The 17,614-nt window shown below is 42.4% G+C and overlaps 1 protein-coding gene across 4 annotated transcripts in view; it reads left to right on the top strand.

Moving 5' to 3' along the window:
* The window catches only part of fcho2 (FCH and mu domain containing endocytic adaptor 2), a 48,195-nt gene that overhangs the window by 8,642 nt on the left and 21,939 nt on the right, over positions 1 to 17,614 (top strand). For all 4 annotated transcript variants that reach the window (XM_083984271.1, XM_083984270.1, XM_083984269.1 and 1 more), the window contains exons 2-8: positions 1,327 to 1,418; positions 5,823 to 5,897; positions 6,039 to 6,180; positions 7,622 to 7,774; positions 8,081 to 8,185; positions 9,409 to 9,507; positions 14,441 to 14,537. In XM_083984271.1, the coding sequence (XP_083840397.1) occupies positions 1,327 to 1,418; positions 5,823 to 5,897; positions 6,039 to 6,180; positions 7,622 to 7,774; positions 8,081 to 8,185; positions 9,409 to 9,507; positions 14,441 to 14,537 (763 nt within the window). The remainder of the gene's footprint in view (positions 1 to 1,326; positions 1,419 to 5,822; positions 5,898 to 6,038; positions 6,181 to 7,621; positions 7,775 to 8,080; positions 8,186 to 9,408; positions 9,508 to 14,440; positions 14,538 to 17,614) is intronic.

The raw sequence follows: 17,614 nt of genomic DNA, 5'->3' as shown, positions 1-17,614 counted from the left end.
GCACCTGTTAATTTCACAAAAACAATTGTGACATAACTGCATCGATTCAGAATCGTCCCATTAAGAATCTCGATGCATCTTTTAAATGATTATTTTTTGGCAGTCCTATTGGTGAAACATGGAAGGGTGCGACTCAAGAATCTGGTATCTGTCATTACAGGTGTCAGGCCAATGTGTATGAGGGTCATAAATCAAAAGGAAGGTATTTGCTTTGAAAGTCAATTTACAGTGAGCGCTCCTACATTTTCTGCTTGAGCTCCTAAAATTTTAAGTTGAGGGGCCACTGTGCTCCTATAGTAAAAAGAAAAAGTTAGTAAACCTGATCTGTCCACTGTAACACTGTAAAAAACAACAACAGGTTTTCATTTTCAGACTCAACACAAATACTAATGGAAAAGGTCATAAATGAAGTTTATAATCTGATTGATTGATTGACCGATTGAGTCTATTCTTATATCACAGACATAGACTGGATATCTGAGGACGATACTTGTATCTATATTAGGGAGTTTGCGTACATATGAGCGTGGCATGTCACAGCTGCAAAAATCCACTTGTCAGCGCTTTCTGTTGGACTAACTAAAGGGTGACGGTGTTTCTAAATTAAATGAAACCTCGTTTGGCCTTTCTGTTCTGCACTTACAGGCAGATATATACACTGACATCAGTATATCTGCAATAAACGAATATAAGTTTAGCCGATTTATTGGTATAGCTCTAAACCAGATGATAGTTCAGTTCAGTCATGGAGAAAGTTCCTCAGAACAAGTTCCTATTTACTTTGAAATTGTTCCTTGAATTTGTTCAGGGTGTTCAGGGTGTTCTGTTTTTACTTTTTATTCAATTTATTCCTCATTCATTGTCTTTATTTATTTTTCAGTGTATCCATAAATACAGTATAAAGTGTATAAGCTTCCCATGATCAAACTTTTCCTTCAATTGAAACCTGTAAATTCTCTTTCATATTAATTATTCAGAGGCTCGTTTGCATTTTTAAAGTCTCAGTGAAACAGGACACTGTATCTCAGTGGCATGGTTACGGCAACACAGACAGACCAGCTCTTTTACTTCATATACTCCGACCGTAGAGCTGTCTTCTTCTTCGTTGTTAAACATATTGAACCTTCACTGCCTCTGGGACATGGCCAGGATGTGTATGGTCGACCAGCGGCTGCTGCAGATGCAGCTGGAGGCCGTGCAGACCATGAGAGCGCTGCTTATAGAAAAAGCCTTAACGGTAACCTGTGATCAATAACGACGGGATGTATTGACTTTGTTGTTATACTGATCTGTTTGCACCTCTTTTTTTATGTCTCTTCTATACAGGGGGAAAAAAACAATGGCTTCGATGTGCTCTACCACAACATGAAGCATGGTCAAATTTCCTCCAAGGAGCTGACAGACTTCATCAGGGAAAGGTAAGAAGACCCAGCAGCTCCATATATACGATACGCATCAGGTTGAGGAGGTTAACAACAAGTTCATCTAGTTTATAAAACACCTCACTCCTTAACCTTTCAGTAATGTGTCCGGTTCTCCAGTACATGTCTTTCCTGTCTTGGCTTTTCCACTTCAACACCTGCAGCTCCTGTTCCTTTGTGTTGTGCTTGTGACAACAACCGAATGCTTTGTGCTTTTGAAACTACGACCGATGATCGCCTTGTGATGCAAGAGTTTGCTCAAACCGGGCCTGCAACTAATGTTTTTTTATTATTATTATTGATAATAATAATAATAATAATAATGTTTATTTATATAGCACCTTACAACATCAGAAAGATGATCAAAGTGCTTTACAGAAAGAAATTACACTGCAAGTGACAAATGTCATTGAGTAACATAGCAGATACAAAAGCAAGAGAACACGAACGATAAAATGCATATCAAAAGGCAAAAGTTACTCAATATTAAAAGCCTGTCTAAATAAATGAGTTTTAAGATGTGATTTAAAAAGTGCCATGTCATTAATAAAACTGTAATTCAGGGGGTAGGGAGTTCCACAATTTCAGGGCCGCTATCGAAAAGGCACGATCCCCCCACTGTTTAAAATTAGAAAAAGGAACCTCCAACAGGGGCTGTTCTGAGGACCGGAGGGCTCTACAGTGTCGTCTAAGCTTTATACAATCAGACAGATAGATACACTGGAGCAAGACCGTGGATAGCTTTAAAAACAAACATTATCAGTTTAATAAATCCGATTAATCTCTTTCGTTATCAGCTCATTAATGGTTAAGGTTATGAAATGCCAGCTACATTTGCATGCTATGTTGTGTCACAAGCCCAACGCCCATAGACATTCAGCTTCCTATATATGGCAAAGAAAAGCAGCAAATCAAAGGCAGCATTCTGACTATAGGTGGACACATCAGCCTGCATGTTATGCAAACTTAACCTCTTTTGTTTAGGGAGCTTATACTTGAGCAAACAACCTGTAACCATGGCATTATATTACACACCTTCAGTGTCTACAGCTCGGTAATACCTATAATGATAGCTTCCTTTTCAAATACTTTCCACCTCTGCAATGATTGGCCTCGCCGGTGGGGTGAGAGGTGTGTGTGTGTTCATAACCTGCAGCGTGATAGATGGGTCTGCCACAGGAATTCAACAGTGGATTCCAGTGTCGAGCCGCCGACTGAGAGGGATGCACTCAGTCGCCCTCGTTCAGCTGTGTTTACTGAAAGATGCTGGGAAAGACTCATTAATAAAGAATGATGATGATGATTGAGGATTTGCATCAGGAAAATCCACCTCTTCCCATGATGTTAATCAAGTTTTACTTATGAAAGAAAAACTAGATTAATAAAGTCACTTAATTTGGTTTACATTTATATTTCTATTAAAGGGATAGTTCACCCAAAATTCAAATTGCACTCATTATCTACTCACCCTCATGTCGACTAAGGGCTGGGAGAAGTTTCTGAGTCCTCCGTGGCTTCTCTGAGTTACAGGGGGTCTCGGCGTAGCAGTGCATGTCCATATAACGGTTGCAAATGGATACCACTTTTCTTCGTAACAAAAAGACACATCAAAAAACATCCAAATACCTCTATGCTGCTCGTATGTAATGTCCGTCTTGTATTGAAGCCCCGAAATGCGAAATTGTTCTGGAAAAAAAAAAAAAAAAAAATCTATATTTCAAGCTTGTTTGTAGCGGAAGCTCCTCTTCCTGGTCCGTCCAAATCTCGCGTTATTTGCGCCGGCGCAAATCGCAAATGTTTTTTGGTGTGTCTTTTTGTTACGAAGAAAAGTGGTATCCATTTGCAACCGTTATATGGACATGCACTGCTACGCCAAGACCCCCCGTAACTCAGAGAAGCCACGGATAACTCTGAAACTTCTCCCAGCCCTTAGTCGACATGAGGGTGAGTAGATAATGAGTGCAATTTGAATTTTGGGTGAACTATCCTTTTAACTTTTTATTATTTCTTAGTTCATAGCTATTCATAAAACGTGCCTTTCTGTGCTGAATGCTCACAGCTATTCTTTGTTCACCCATTCATTTGGTTGTAATAAATCATCATTCAGCTTTAAACTTTGTTGAAACATTAACTCTCCTCCTCGCAGCACCTGCAGGGATGTGGTTGTTTTAACTATTCAAATTGAACCAGTGCCACAGTGACCAGGAGGCTGAAGGTCAGACTGAGTTGAGGGATGTTGCCAGGTCATATCCCCCCTTTGAAAAACGACACTGTGGCTCCCTCTGCTGGGGAAAACACCGCTGTTCACTCACTGTGTGTTCGCACATTCACAGGATGTTTGCTGTAATGTCAATGAATGCCCTCAGGCCGGTATTGTAAGGCTGAGACTATATATGTTTGCATTCTCCAGGAGTCAAACGCACATTTATGAAATGTTTTGCAGCTGCTTTGTTCCTACACTGAGAGAGGAAAAAAAACAAAAACATGTGCGTTGCTACATCATATTTTATTATGAGTGGATATGAGTGGACATTTCAACCATTCAACAGCTCAAAAAAGGGAACAGAGACTAAATATAAAGACTAATTATTTAAGAATGATTGTTTTGAATCTTTCAACTACATCTCACACTAATTGTTATGATTCACTATTGCAATAACAGAAAATAAGATGATTCATGTGTCACTGCCTATTAAAGTTCCTGAAGGGACAGTCAAGATATTTATTTATTTTATTAATATTTTTGTTTTAAAACTGCTTCGTCGAGAATTTACCCCCCAGACCTTCTTTAATCAGCGTTTTGATTGACAGCACTTTGGCCACAGATGGTCTTCTTCAGGTCACTTCATCTGAAAACCATCTGTGGTCAGAACAAGAGCAACGGAGAAACTAAGAATATCTGAGTGTATCGATGTAAAATCAGTCTAATATAACTTTCTATGCCTGAATAAAGTACTATTTATGTCCAGCATACTGATCATTAACAGGAAAACAACATTTAGAAACAACTCAAATATGACTTAGAAAAGTCTAGTGTAGTTGTAAGTGTGTGTCCGAATGCGAAGTCAAAAGGTAACTGGGCCAAATTAAGTTCTGAAGAATTATAATTTTTGTAAAATATATTTTTATCACACCACAAAATGTAAACTTTAACATCTTGATACTGTGTTTTTAAAGTAGCACTAGTGGTTATTGCATTAGTAATGTTATTGTTATTACTGTAGTAAATTGATGGACAGACATCAATATAATGACATTTTAAATTGCACTGCCTGGAACATAAAAACATAATAAAAGACAATTATAAAGCAATTTAAGGAATCAAAGAAACATTACAGTAATCAATAAGTGGCAATAAAGCGCAATATGCAATAAAAAAAAAAGAAAAAGCACACAAGCAGCAGACGGCTGTTGTAACAGTAAGCCATATGTAAACAATTAAACCATTTTAAGGCACACTGGTTATATTTACTGTGCTGTTTGTTTGTCGGCAGCGTTACACGGAAAGAGCTGAACAGATCTGTGGTGCTGAGGGACGGGGCCGCGGACCAGAGACGGACCCATTAAATTTTAGGCCAGATCCGGATCATTTATTAGGAATGCGAATGTTTTTCCTCTGAAGCCTGGTGTGTGTCGTCTGACACTCGTCTTGGCGGATGTCTGTGCTCTCCGGTCCGAGTCCTTGAAGTATTTACAGCACGACGAGTATAAAGTATAAAAACATCTAACTGCCGTTCTGGGCTCACAAAGATGTGGGAGCGGGAAATCAGCCACTAATGCAACAACACCAGCTTGTGCCATCCTCCATGTGTATGTGTGTGTGTGTGCTCTCTTCCATGGGTTGTTAATGTTTGTGTGTGTGTGTGTGTATTTGTCCCGTTTCCCCCTGGCTGACCTTGTTGCTGTGATGTGACTGCAGAGAGAGGCTGGCAAAATGAGACATGCATAATTCAGGCTTGCAGTATAACACTGCTGCAGCTTTTTTATTTATTTTTTTTTCATTCCTGTCACTTTGCTGCAGAGTGAGAGAATAAAAAGGAAAATTGGGAGAAACAGAGTTTTAAACATTAACTTTCATACGCTGTCAGCTTCAACATGGGGTTTTATGAACAAATCACAAGCCAAACCACACTTATTTTGGCCACACACTGTGCATGTGGTCAAACATTTATGTTGCAAGCTCTAAGTGGGTGTTTCTGGCCGGGACCTGCAGTTGTTCAGCGGTGTGGCCCATCTGAGCCATAACCTAGTTGAAAATACTTTAGAAAAACTTTATCATACTATATAATACATTTTTTATTTTTAGTTTGTATAGTTGGCGTTAATAATTTGAGTTTAATCAAGGTGTCATATGTCATATATAATGATTTAATGAGTGATGTCTCTGTGCTGTTTCTTTAGGAGTACCATTGAAGAGGCCTATGCCAGGTCCATGACCAAACTTGCCAAGTCAGCAGGCAACTTTTCTCAGCTTGGGTAAGTTTAAACCACGTTCTAGCTCTTGGAAATAATGATAATAATAATAATAAAAAGAAAACGAAAAAACCAATGTGATGAAATGGAGGAAGGTCTTCCCATGTTCTAACCTCTGCGGTGTCTTGTCATCTTTTAACCCAGGACGTTCGCTCCAGTGTGGGATGTGTTTAAGAGCTCGACGGAGAAGCTGGCCAGCTGTCACATGGATCTAGTGAGGAAACTACAGGATCTCATAAAAGATGTTCAAAGATACGTAGAGGAGCAGGCCAAAGCACACAAAAAGGTACAGAGATTAAAATTATCTTTAAAAAAAAAACATTTTTCATTAGTTAACACAGAAAACAAATGAAGGCAAGCTCAATTTTTAGCAGGTTTAGTCCCGTCCTGAAGAAACATTGCGTGTAGTAGTGTTAGTTATTATCTATGGAGCTTTTTTTTCTTCTACACATCACTCCTCCATGTCTCCTCCCCCGCTGAGACACACACCATCAGCTCATATCTCATGCATGAAGCTGCAGAACACACAACAGTGAGACAAGAGCCGGGAGTTGGCAGGCGGCGGAGTTGTGTTTGTGCTTTCAGCATGACATAGTGGCTGTTAGAGTTTCTTTCTCTCCGTCACCTCTCCGCTCGCCCTGCTCCTCTAACTCGCAGCTACACTGTAAACTGTAGTTAAGCAGAGCAGATAACAAGGAATAAACACCCATCTTGGAGCAATAACTCAATTTGTGTACATAATTTACAGTTTTGCCAGATGAATCCTCTTCTGCTTACTTAGGTGACCTTTACATTAATGAAATGACTCTGTGTTAAAAGTCTTTACTACTTGTTTTTCTTCTTACGTCCTTTTAACTATAGAAGAAGAGGACGAACGCAGTCTGTTCATATCAGATCAAGTGCAGAATTGGATCCATTTTTAATAGCTGCTGCATCTCTTTAATCACTTCCTGCTGCAGTCAGTGTGCAAGTTGTGTGTCACATGTTGGAGAGTGAAACTGAGGAAGTGAAATAGTGTTTTACTGGGGCACTAAAGGCCAGTCTGTGTGTTTTCTTTCTCCAAACTCACATAATAAACAAGGGACAGGCACTGACTCTGTATTGTGCAAAGTTGAAGCAATAGTGCAGTGGTGCCACTTGCACTTATTCAGGGTTCCCAGTCCACACATCCTGGAAAATCTGGAAAACCTAAACGTTTGACCAATGCTCCAGTCATGAAAAATACATGGAAAATGAGAAAAACAAGTCAAATGTCCTGGAAAAGCTGAAGCTGTCCTGGAAAATGATTTATCGCATCATGACATCAGCTACCAGAGCTCTATTTGACTTTTTCAGACCCTGCTAAGGAAAAAAAAATACATGTTTGTGCTGTTCTATGATACATTTGCCATAATTTCTTAGCATTTAAGAGATTATTTCATAAATTAGAGCCATAGACTGCACATCTTTAAATCCGACTTCTGGGAGAGAGAATGAGAGAGAGGAATAAACATAGAAAAAAACGGATTAAATTTACAAAATAAGGTATCATTGTCAAAAAGAACACTTGATGAATCGGTGTATGCCGTAAAAACTAATGTCTGTCAAACTGTAGCAGCTGAAAATGTCCTGGAAAAAGATGATTTCAAGAGAAGAGTAGGAACCCTGTTATTATTATTATTTCACGGCCTGTTGTAGAGTTAACTGTATGTGACATTTGTTTGTGCGTGTTTGTGCGTGTTTGTCAGACAAAAGAAGAGGTGGCGTCCACCCTGGAGGCCGTCCAGAACATCCAGACCATATCTCAGGCCCTGCAGAAGTCCAAGGAGAACTACAATGCCAAAACCGTGGAGCAGGAGCGCCTCCGCAAAGAGGGGGCCACCCAGAGAGATGTGGACAAGGTGGGAGGTCACACTCGCACGTACACACACACACAAACACACACACACACACACGCCGACATAATCATGGTATGCTATTAAGTCATGATGAAGTGCCTTAACACTCCAATCTTCACAGAAACCTTAACCTCAAAGAGCCTCTTTTGCTTTTCAAATGTGAAGAGGAGTTTGGTTTTCCTTCGCTGATTTGTCAGTTGATCTGGGAAAACAGAGGCCCATTGTCTACTCTACACAGTATATATATATATATATATATATATACACTGATGATAGCCATTTATCGGTTTATCTGGTTGTACTTTGCAGGCTGGAGTGAAAGCCAAAAAAGCCACAGAGACCTACAAGTCGTATGTGGAGAAGTACGCCACGGCCAAGTCAGAGTTCGAACAGAAGATGGCAGAAACTGCACAGGTAACGTCGACGGCGGGCGGGCGGGCGGGCGGGCGGGCCGGATCTCCGTGTGCGTGCGCTTTTTAATGAAATATGTGCTCACAAACTATGTCTGTTGTCGGTTGCCGTTGGTATGCAACACTTTTTTATTGTGTAATATGTCAGTCTCGTGCATGCGTGTGTCTCTGTGTGTGTGTGTGTGTGTGTGTGTGTGTGTGTGTGTGTGTGTGTGTGTGTGTGTGTGTGTGTGTGTGTGTGTGTGTGTGTGTGTGTGTGTGTGTGTGTGTGTGTGTGTGTGTGTGTGTGTGTGTGTGTGTGTGTGTGTGTGTGTGTGTGTGTGTGTGTGTGTGTGTTCCACGCTTCATGCCCTGTATCATCTCCAGATTGTGTTTTTTCCTCCGCAATGGAATCATTGTGGAAACCTTTGATTGGATCCATCTGAAGGAGTGATTAGATAAACTCCAAATTAAAATCAGATCAGCAGAATTTGGCCTCCATCTCCTCCTGCACCGCAGCACAGCTCCGCCACCAGAAATGGTTCCAGTTAGGCCGCGGCATTTTTTTTTTGTTTTTCCCCCCCGAGAGAAAGCAAAGCAGCGTTTGCAGCAGCTTTACTTTTTTTTTTTTTGCTTTTTTCTGCTTCCCCGGGATCACACAAGTCTACGGCTCATCTCAAACTCGGCACATGTGGACATGCGTTATAAACACTGAACACATGTGCTCTCTGACATCACTGGGGCTCCTACATGTGTGTACTCTTTTGTCTGAGTGGGTGTGCCTGTGTGCCTGTGTGTGTGTGTGTGTGTGTGTGAGCGTATTGTGGTGAATGACAGAAGCACGTCTCTGTAGTGTAGATGCAGCACTGAGTGGCTCTTTGTGGTAAGAAAAGCCTCGTCTCCCTCCACACTGTGATTTTCCAGTCTCTGATTATTTATGCTCTTTCTCCTTAGCCTAACCCCCCCTCAACCAAAAAAAAAAAGCCCAGGAAGTAACTACTAACATTTATGGTTGTGATCTACACCATATTACTGCTTAAAAACCAGAAATGAACTCCCTCAGCGGGTCTCATGAACAGAATAATTGTGTGAGACCACCCAAACAGACGCACAGAAAGCAGCAGGAAGTGAAGTTTCCTGCGCCGCCTGCTGCATTTTCATTTCTACTATATATTTTGTTTTTATGCTTGTTTATAACGAGGCTGATTCAGATTTGTTTTGTTGCGCATTTTCTAATTTGTGTTGCAGAAATTCCAAGACATTGAAGAAAGCCACATCGTCCACATGAAGGAGATCATTCGGTCGTACTCGCAGTCCGTCGACGAAACACACATTCAAATAGGAGAGGTGAGTGTACACATGCGCACACATGCACGCACACATGCACACACGCATGCATGCATTGCATACACATGCGCACATACGTCGTCTCTGACATTCCTGTGGGTGGAGTAGATGTCGTGTTGACCTGAGGCTGTGCTCATTGGGTTCACTGTGTGTCATATCAATTAGTGTCGCCTTTGATCTCACTAATCATTTAACTGAGAAGCAGGAAATGGTCCATTCAGCCTTTTATGCCAAGCAATTAAAAACTGATCAAAACTCCCTCTCAGCGTATCTAAAACACCTCCACAAGTCCAAACATTTGCCAAATGCTGCGTCTGAACGCTAGAAGTGCTGCACGGGCCCCCGTTTTGTTTCTGGGAGAGCGTTGTTTAGGTTTTAGAGAATGGCAGCAGCAGGTCTGATCAACTCCAATAGTGAAGGCTTTCAAACATGGTCCAGAGCTGAATTAATCAGCATTCAACGTGAAACAGATATTTCTTCCTCATTTATTTATTCAACAATCATACTTACCAGTGCCACACAGAATAACTCCAGGCTTACAACAGTCTGCCGCTCCGCTCTCATTAATCTGTGGCTGCTCTGTGCGGATGCTGCTGCTGCTGCTGCTGCTGCTGCTGCTGCTGCAGTTCCCTCATTGTGCACAGAGGGCGACGCAGCTCCACCGTGAGAGCGCGGCCGGTCCAGTCTGCAGCAGCTCGTGCGGCAAGTTGGAAACAATGTGGAGCGACAGGCTACCGCAGGTTATTCAGTCTCCCAGTTCCTGCTGCTGAGCAGGAGATGGGCCAGTGCTGCTGCCTGTTGCTGAGCGCCAAAGCAAAATACTGAGGTCCTCCAAACCAAGTGATAAATCAAGTGGTGATAAACTAGTCCTCAAAACCAAGTTGCAAAGGAGTTTGGAAATACCAGGGAGGAGAGAGGAGAAGTTATTGCTCTTATCTTCTGTCCTACTGATCTGTTGCTGAGTAATACTGATGACACTTAAATTATGATATTAATGTTACTTGGTCTGTGTTCTAATATTATAATATCATATATAATGTAAAAAGTGGCCATATTGTTACAAGGACTTTTATATACTATAGTTATTGATTCAAGACTAAAGGTTAATTTGTCACATAGTCATATTTCAGCGTGTGCATTTAAATGTGGAGGCACTGTTCTGGCTAATCTGCACCAATTACAATTAAAAGTAAAGTCTTATTTTTAAAATTACAGGTTAAGATACTATGATAAAGTCAAAGTTAGAATTACAATGTTTTAATTTAAAGTCCGACTGACATAGGAAACTGGCTGTAAAACTGTCCAGACCAGTTTCGGTCTGGTGCTGCACACAAGAACAAGAACAGAGTGAAGAATAACAACATGAACACCACAGCAGAGTAACAGCCAGCTAAAGCAAACAAGACCTACCTCTCTTAGTGTTTCAGTGGTGAAATGTGATGTGTGTGTGAAGGGAGTGCAGTTAAACTGAAGGTAAACAAGTAGATTGATTATTGAAGGAGGTCATAGAACTGATTAACTCAAATTCATTCTACATTTACAAAGTGCAATAGCTCAAAAGCCTAAAATCCACTTCATTGAGAAGGTTGAGTTCTTTATTTTTCACTAAACTGATACAATTACATTAAGAAATCAAACTTTTACCAATATAAAACACTCAGAATGTAAATATTACTTTCTTATATAACCACAAATCATTATGAAATTCATGTTTTGGGAAGTTGGCAGGGAACCATGTCCTTGTCGCTGCCCCGGCTGACTTCTGCTGGATGCTTAGAGATGCCTGCAACCAGATTTTTTTTCACATCTGGGGTGAGATAGCATGAGTCTCTGCATGCATTCAACCCCCCCTTAGTTATGTTCCTTGCTGGCAGCAGGTAAACAGGAATGGCTGCTGGGTCCATGTGTGTCAGTTTATCAGATGAGACATGTGTTTACACCCACGTCAGGCCGACTGCAGGGTTCGCAGGGACTTTCACAGTTGTGCAAAAGGGGGGAAATCTGGGCAAACGACAAAACAGCATCAACAAAAGATGCTGTTTTTTGTCTCATTTTGCTCCGTAGTGTCTCCGACGGTCAGTCAAGGGGACATTAAAACCAACCCGAGATGAGAGATTTGCAGCAGCATTCGGCGATTGAAACTAATAAAAGTAAAAAGGAAACCTGTAACAGAAAGAGTCACTAAAATCAAGAAGTATCAATGTGAAGCGTGCAGCTCAGTGGGCATGAAGGATAAAAGAGTGAAAAAATGAAAGAAAAAAAAAGACCATATATAGTTATATTAAGGTGCTATTTGAAGTGAGAGAAGTGCAGAATGCTGTTCGGCTGCAGCGAGAGCCTGAAACTCACAGAAGGGCAGGTGTGTCTGTCGGTGTGCGTGCTGTGTTTGTTTTTTTAAGTAAGCATTTGTGTGTGAGTGAGGATCCCTTGAAGGCAGATGCATGTTTCGAGCATGTGGGAAAAAGAGGTCTCCACAGTACGAGGTCGGTGTGTGCGTGCATGTGTGCGTGTGTGTGTGTATATATATGTGTGTGTGTGTGTGTGTGTGTGTGTGTGTGTGAGAGAGAGAGGCAGGCAGGGCACGCAGGTTGATGACATTAGTGCCCCCCCATCATGGCAGCAGCACCTGACAGATCGCGTGTGCTGCAGTGAGCATACTTCCTCACCGCCGCAACCTCCCTGCTGCCCCCCCACCCCCATCCACCTCACCCCCCCTACACACACACACAACATCCTCTCCTGCCAGGGCACAGAAGGCTAATGCACTCCACCTCGCTACAGGGGCCGAGGGGGGGTTTGCAGACACACATATATGTGTGTGCGGATGCGTGTGTGTTTGTTTGATAGCGAAGGAAGGGGCCGCTCTGCGCTCACAGTATCACGCACATCTAAATGGTTTTGGTTGAGGCAGCGCAGTCACAACCACCGCTCCCTCGCTCCCCCCCCACCCATCCCCTCCATCCCCATGCCTATACATCGCTTTTTACTTCCCCCTCGGTAAACACACAAGCACACATGCACATCCAAAACAAACAAGCAAACAAACACTATCCTTCCTCCCCGATACAGCCCAAAGGGCAGACCGCAGCGCCAACAACAATGATTCAACCTGACACAATAGAGTGACAGTAAAGTACAGTATGTCTCCACAGGCCCAACGCAGAATAAACATTATAAATATCAACTCAAAAGGAAAAAGCAGTGCGAGGAGGCTGCAGCAGGCTGTGTTTGTCTCCTTCTGTGCATCAACGCAGCAAATCGCACCGAACACTCGGTGTGTGTGACGCTATAATCCTTTGTTTTTCTTCTTTCCTGGAAATTCTCGCATGTGATGACTTCACCCGGCGTCGAACGATGAATTTAATGTTGTTTCGCTGCATGGACGCTGACTCATCTGACTGTATCCCCTCCAACCAAAGGAATAAACACTGAACATGTTTAGTTTCATTAATCACCAATTAGAAAAGAATTAATCCGAATAATGGAGTGGAAAAACTTTTACAAAAAGCAACATGATCAATCAATAAAAGTCTCCACCAGCTGAAACAATTTCACATAATGCAGCTTTAAATCATCCATAAACACAGTCTCTATACTGTTTGTAGCTGACAAGTTCCAGTTTGTGCTTGTGATTAATAGATTTGGAGATAGAAAAACCAAAAAACTTGACGACAAGCTGTGCGCAGTGAGCAGTGAGGAAAAGTCAATATCTCAGCGGGGAGAGAAGCCAATTTTGAAGTAAACAAAGTGAAAGTGTCTCATCCTTCAGTCAGGTCCAGGGCGGCGGAAATCCTCACTGCAGTGTTGTTTCATATCTGCAGGTCAAGTTGGATGCGACTGTGCTTTACAGTTCTTAGACACGTAGTTAATCCGACCTAATTAAAGGGATACTTCACCCAAAATCAATAATTCGCCAATTATGCCAAGGAAGGGTTTGGAGAACTTTCTTGACTTATCAAAACGCTTTTGGAGTTCCAGGGGGGGTCCGGCTGGCAACGGATTTTCATGTAATGGCGGCGGATCAGTTCACTTTTGAATCGTCCAAAACACACACTATGAAACATCCAAATACCTCCATACTGCTCGTCCGTACTGACCCAAGTGTCCTGAAGCCGCCACATGAAAAAGATTTTTTAGCCTTGTTGTAGTAGTAGCTCCCAGTGGCTCTGTTGATGTTTGTGCGCATGCGCGAGATTTGTTCGTTCGTCGTTGTAAACCATTGGATGTACGATGTAAACACGGAAGAACATCTCGCAGCAAATCTCGCACAGCCACTAAGAGCTACTACTACAAAAAGGCTAAAAACAGAGATAAACTTTTTCATGTTGCAGCTTCGGGACACTTGGGTCAGTACTGACGAGCAGTATGGAGGTATTTGGATGTTTCATAGTGTGTGTTATGGACGATTCAAAATTGAACTCTATCCGCCGCCGTTATTTGAAAATCCGTTGCCAGCTGGACCCCCCCAGGAACTCCAAAAGCGTTTCGATAACTCAGAAAGTTCTCCAAACCCTTACTTGGCATAATTGGCGAATTATTGATTTTGGGTGAAGTATCCCTTTAATGAAAATTGGAGCTCATTTACTCAAAATGACTTTTCTTCTGTCATATTGATCAGTGATTCACTGTGTCACTCTGAGAGCTGGGTGTCACACTTCAATACTTTTATGGATTGATGCTTTTGGGCATCGAAAACAAAAAAAAAAGCCCTGTCATGAGTCAATGAGTAAATCTTATCAGTGTCACTAAGCCAATAAGCACACAGCATGTTTGGAGGAAGATGATGATTAGGCTGTTTATTTACATGAACGTGTTGAAAAAATACAATTTGTACCATAATACGTTGTATAATTTTCTTTTTTTGTGTATTGGATCTGATATTTGCAGTTGAACATGTCTGTAAATATGATTTTTTTTCTTTTTGATTTCACAGCTCCATACCGAATTTGTGAGGAACATCGAAAACACCTCTTTGGAGGGTTTAATACAGAAGCTGGCGGAGAGCAAAGGAACGGGCAAGGAGAGACCAGGTGAACCACTAACACTGTCTCTGTCTGTGTGTGTGTGTGTTTCTATTATGTGTATGTGTGCGTGTGTGTCTGCACCGTGCACGCTTCATTCATTCTAATAATCAGTGTTGATCAGCGCCTGCGTTTGTGTGTAAATAAACGGGGTCCTCCTCCTCTATTGCCTGTTCCTGCCCGGCGGGGACGGGGAGGGGGTTCGTATAGAGAGAGAGAGAGAGAGAGGGGCAATTAAGAAGTAGGAGAGGGGCCATCAGAGTCAATCATAGTAATCTGCTGTAAAGGTAGGCAGGCTTGGCATTCCAGTAAGCATGTGACACACGGGGAGGCTTTGCTTTGCTTTGCTGTGCTTTGCTGTGCTTTGCTTTGCTGTGCTGTGCTTTGCAGACTAAGCAGGCAGAACCAACCTACTTGAGGAGGTCAGAGCTCAACAATGACTCTTGTGTAAACTTTGCCATGCCACAATAATCAAGGGAATACTCCTCAGACTCCTTTTGGCTCGGCTCGGCTCGGCTCTACCACTCTCACCTCCCTCTTTTTTTTTTTTTTTTTTTTTTTTTCACACGCACACTTTCGCTCTCACACACAGCTCATTCACGCATAGTTAGTGAGTTACTCTTGCAGTTTGTGTAGTAGCTCTAAAGCTTTGATTCCCTCTCTCTGTCTCAATGCAATCAGCTGTTAATTAGTGTGTGAAATCTGCATGCGAACAGTTTAAAGCCCCCCCCTGTCGTAAAAATATCCGATCCAACTTCACTCTTCTTTTTTTTTTTTTAACTACATTACGTCAGGCACGCACACACACACACACACACACACACACACACACACACACACACACAGGCATAAAGACTTCACCTCTGCTGTGTTTGTGTGTACACAAACGGTGACCCCTGTGTCCAGACGCTGCGTCCGAGGAGTGGTGGCCCTCATTTGTTTGGACAGCAGAATTAATTGAGGCTAAAAAACGGTCAAAAAATTCCTCCTTGTATCAAGCTGTTCATTAGGGATTGCACAGCAGCCCCGGGCCTGTCAGAAAAATAACCTGTCTGTCCCCTGATTAAATAGCTGAACGGATGGCCGGTCCAGTGCCTTTAGAGAGAGAGAGGTTGAATAAACTTTCTATTGCGGAAACAATCCCAAAGTGACACACTGCGAGGCAGGGGGGTTCGGAGTGTTCAACGATATCCAGCTGAGCTGTCAACTGGCGGTGGGCCAGACACGCAAACCAACCCCCCACCCTCACCCCCACCCCTCTCTCCTCCTCCTCCTCCTCCTCCCACCCCCCTCTCCCACTCCCAGTGCCATGTGAAGCATATGCAATTTAAAAAACCATTCTCCGCTCATGCGTGACTGCATGCTTCCCTCACAGAGAGTAGAAAGAAAAGAAACATCTTCCCCTGTATAAACAAAGTCGTCTGTCTGTTTGGGAGATGTTTAAACAGTTCCTAATGTCTGCCCAGATTTAGGTAATATTCATGTGTCTGGTGTTTAGACTTTTTTTTGCAGTTGGTGTGCATAAATATTGTCAGATGCAATCGCAGGATGCTAGAGGCAAAGAGTTCCTGCTCTGCCTTGGCCCTTACGTAGATCCACAGCGTTTTGTTAAACATCCCAGAGCTTGAACAAAGAATGCAATGTGTAATTTTCCAGTAATTTCCCTCCTTTCTGAGTCCCTTTTTTTTAAATTTTTTATTACTTTTGTTTGACAGTATGTACAGCTGACGGACCTAATGAAGGATGAGATAATGATTATGAGCTTCCTCTCCAGGAAAAAGATACACCTCATGAGTTCAGACATTCTTACCTGTTTTATGTCAGGACGATGAGCGCATGGAGGATGATGAAATTACCATGTCTGTGTGTGTTTGTGTGTGTCTGTGTGTCTGTGTGTGTGTTTATATACATGTGTGTGTGTGTGAGTCTCTCTCACTTCCTCCCATGGGAGAAAGTTCTTGAGCGAGCATGCCAATTTTGTTATGATTGGCATGAAACTCTCTCAACGCGCACGCACACAAACGGTGGTTCGTGCTCCACGTTGTGTATATTATGTATGTGTGTGTATGTGTGTGTGTGTTGTGTGTGTGTGTGCTCGCCGGCGGTGAAGAGGCCCGATATTGCACAGTAGAGTAGATCGGTCATTGGTGTACTTTATCCACTTCACTTGGCGTGATGCATGCCTCTCGTGACTCGCCGCTTCCCTGCGCTTCACTCAGCATTGCACACGCCAAACAATGCGTCAATTCTGCTCGCGACTGGCATCCTCTGGGGAGAGACTTCATTGGACCGCCGCCGCCGCCGCTACTGTATACATTTTGAGTTAAAATATCATTAGCTTTGTTGTTTTCAGGTCAAGGCATGTTAGTGTGTATCAGAAATATTGCCAGAGGGTCCTGCCCTATCTCTCTCCCTCCCTCTCTGTCTCTCTCTCTCTCCCTCCTGCTCATCTTGTCATCTGTGAAGCCTTCCAGCTCCATACAGTAACAGGATACTGCAGTGCAAACTCACACTTCTCATCTCTCAGGCCATACGTGTTAAGAAAAATCTGTTCTGTTTCTTCCTCTTCTTTTTTATTTATTTAAAGGGATACACCAACATTTTTTTTCCTGTGTCTTGCCTCACTCCTGAGTCCATGACAAGCAGATAGACACCATCCTTTCGACTGTGCGTGCAGTAACAAGGGAGATAGAGCCGTATCACCCGTAATTAGCTTAGCTCAAATGCTGGAAGTGTATAGGTAGTGTTAGCCTGCCTCCTACCCGAGCTGAAATCAGCAGCTGAATTAATTTTAGCTCTAAACTCTGTAAATATATCACTTTATCAACATTTTTAGGCAAGAAAATAGCCGTTTAGATCAGCAGTGTGTTGTTAATTTGTCTAAATACCAGCTGTTTACAATTTTGTTCGGCAGGCTAACACTACCTATGCACTTCCAGCGTTTGAGTTAAGCTAATTACGGGCGATACGGGCTCCCCCTTGTTACTGCACGCACAGTCGAAAGGATGGTGTCTATCTGCTTGTCATGGACTCGGGAGTGAGGCAAGACACGAAAAAAAATGTTGGCATATCCCTTTAAACATAAT

The sequence above is a fragment of the Trachurus trachurus genome (assembly GCF_905171665.1).
Source record: "Trachurus trachurus genome assembly, chromosome: 12".
In the NCBI taxonomy this organism is placed as follows: Eukaryota; Metazoa; Chordata; class Actinopteri; order Carangiformes; family Carangidae; genus Trachurus; species Trachurus trachurus.
The sequence above is the reverse complement of the archived record's forward strand: the minus strand, read 5'-3'. Positions and strand labels throughout refer to the sequence as shown.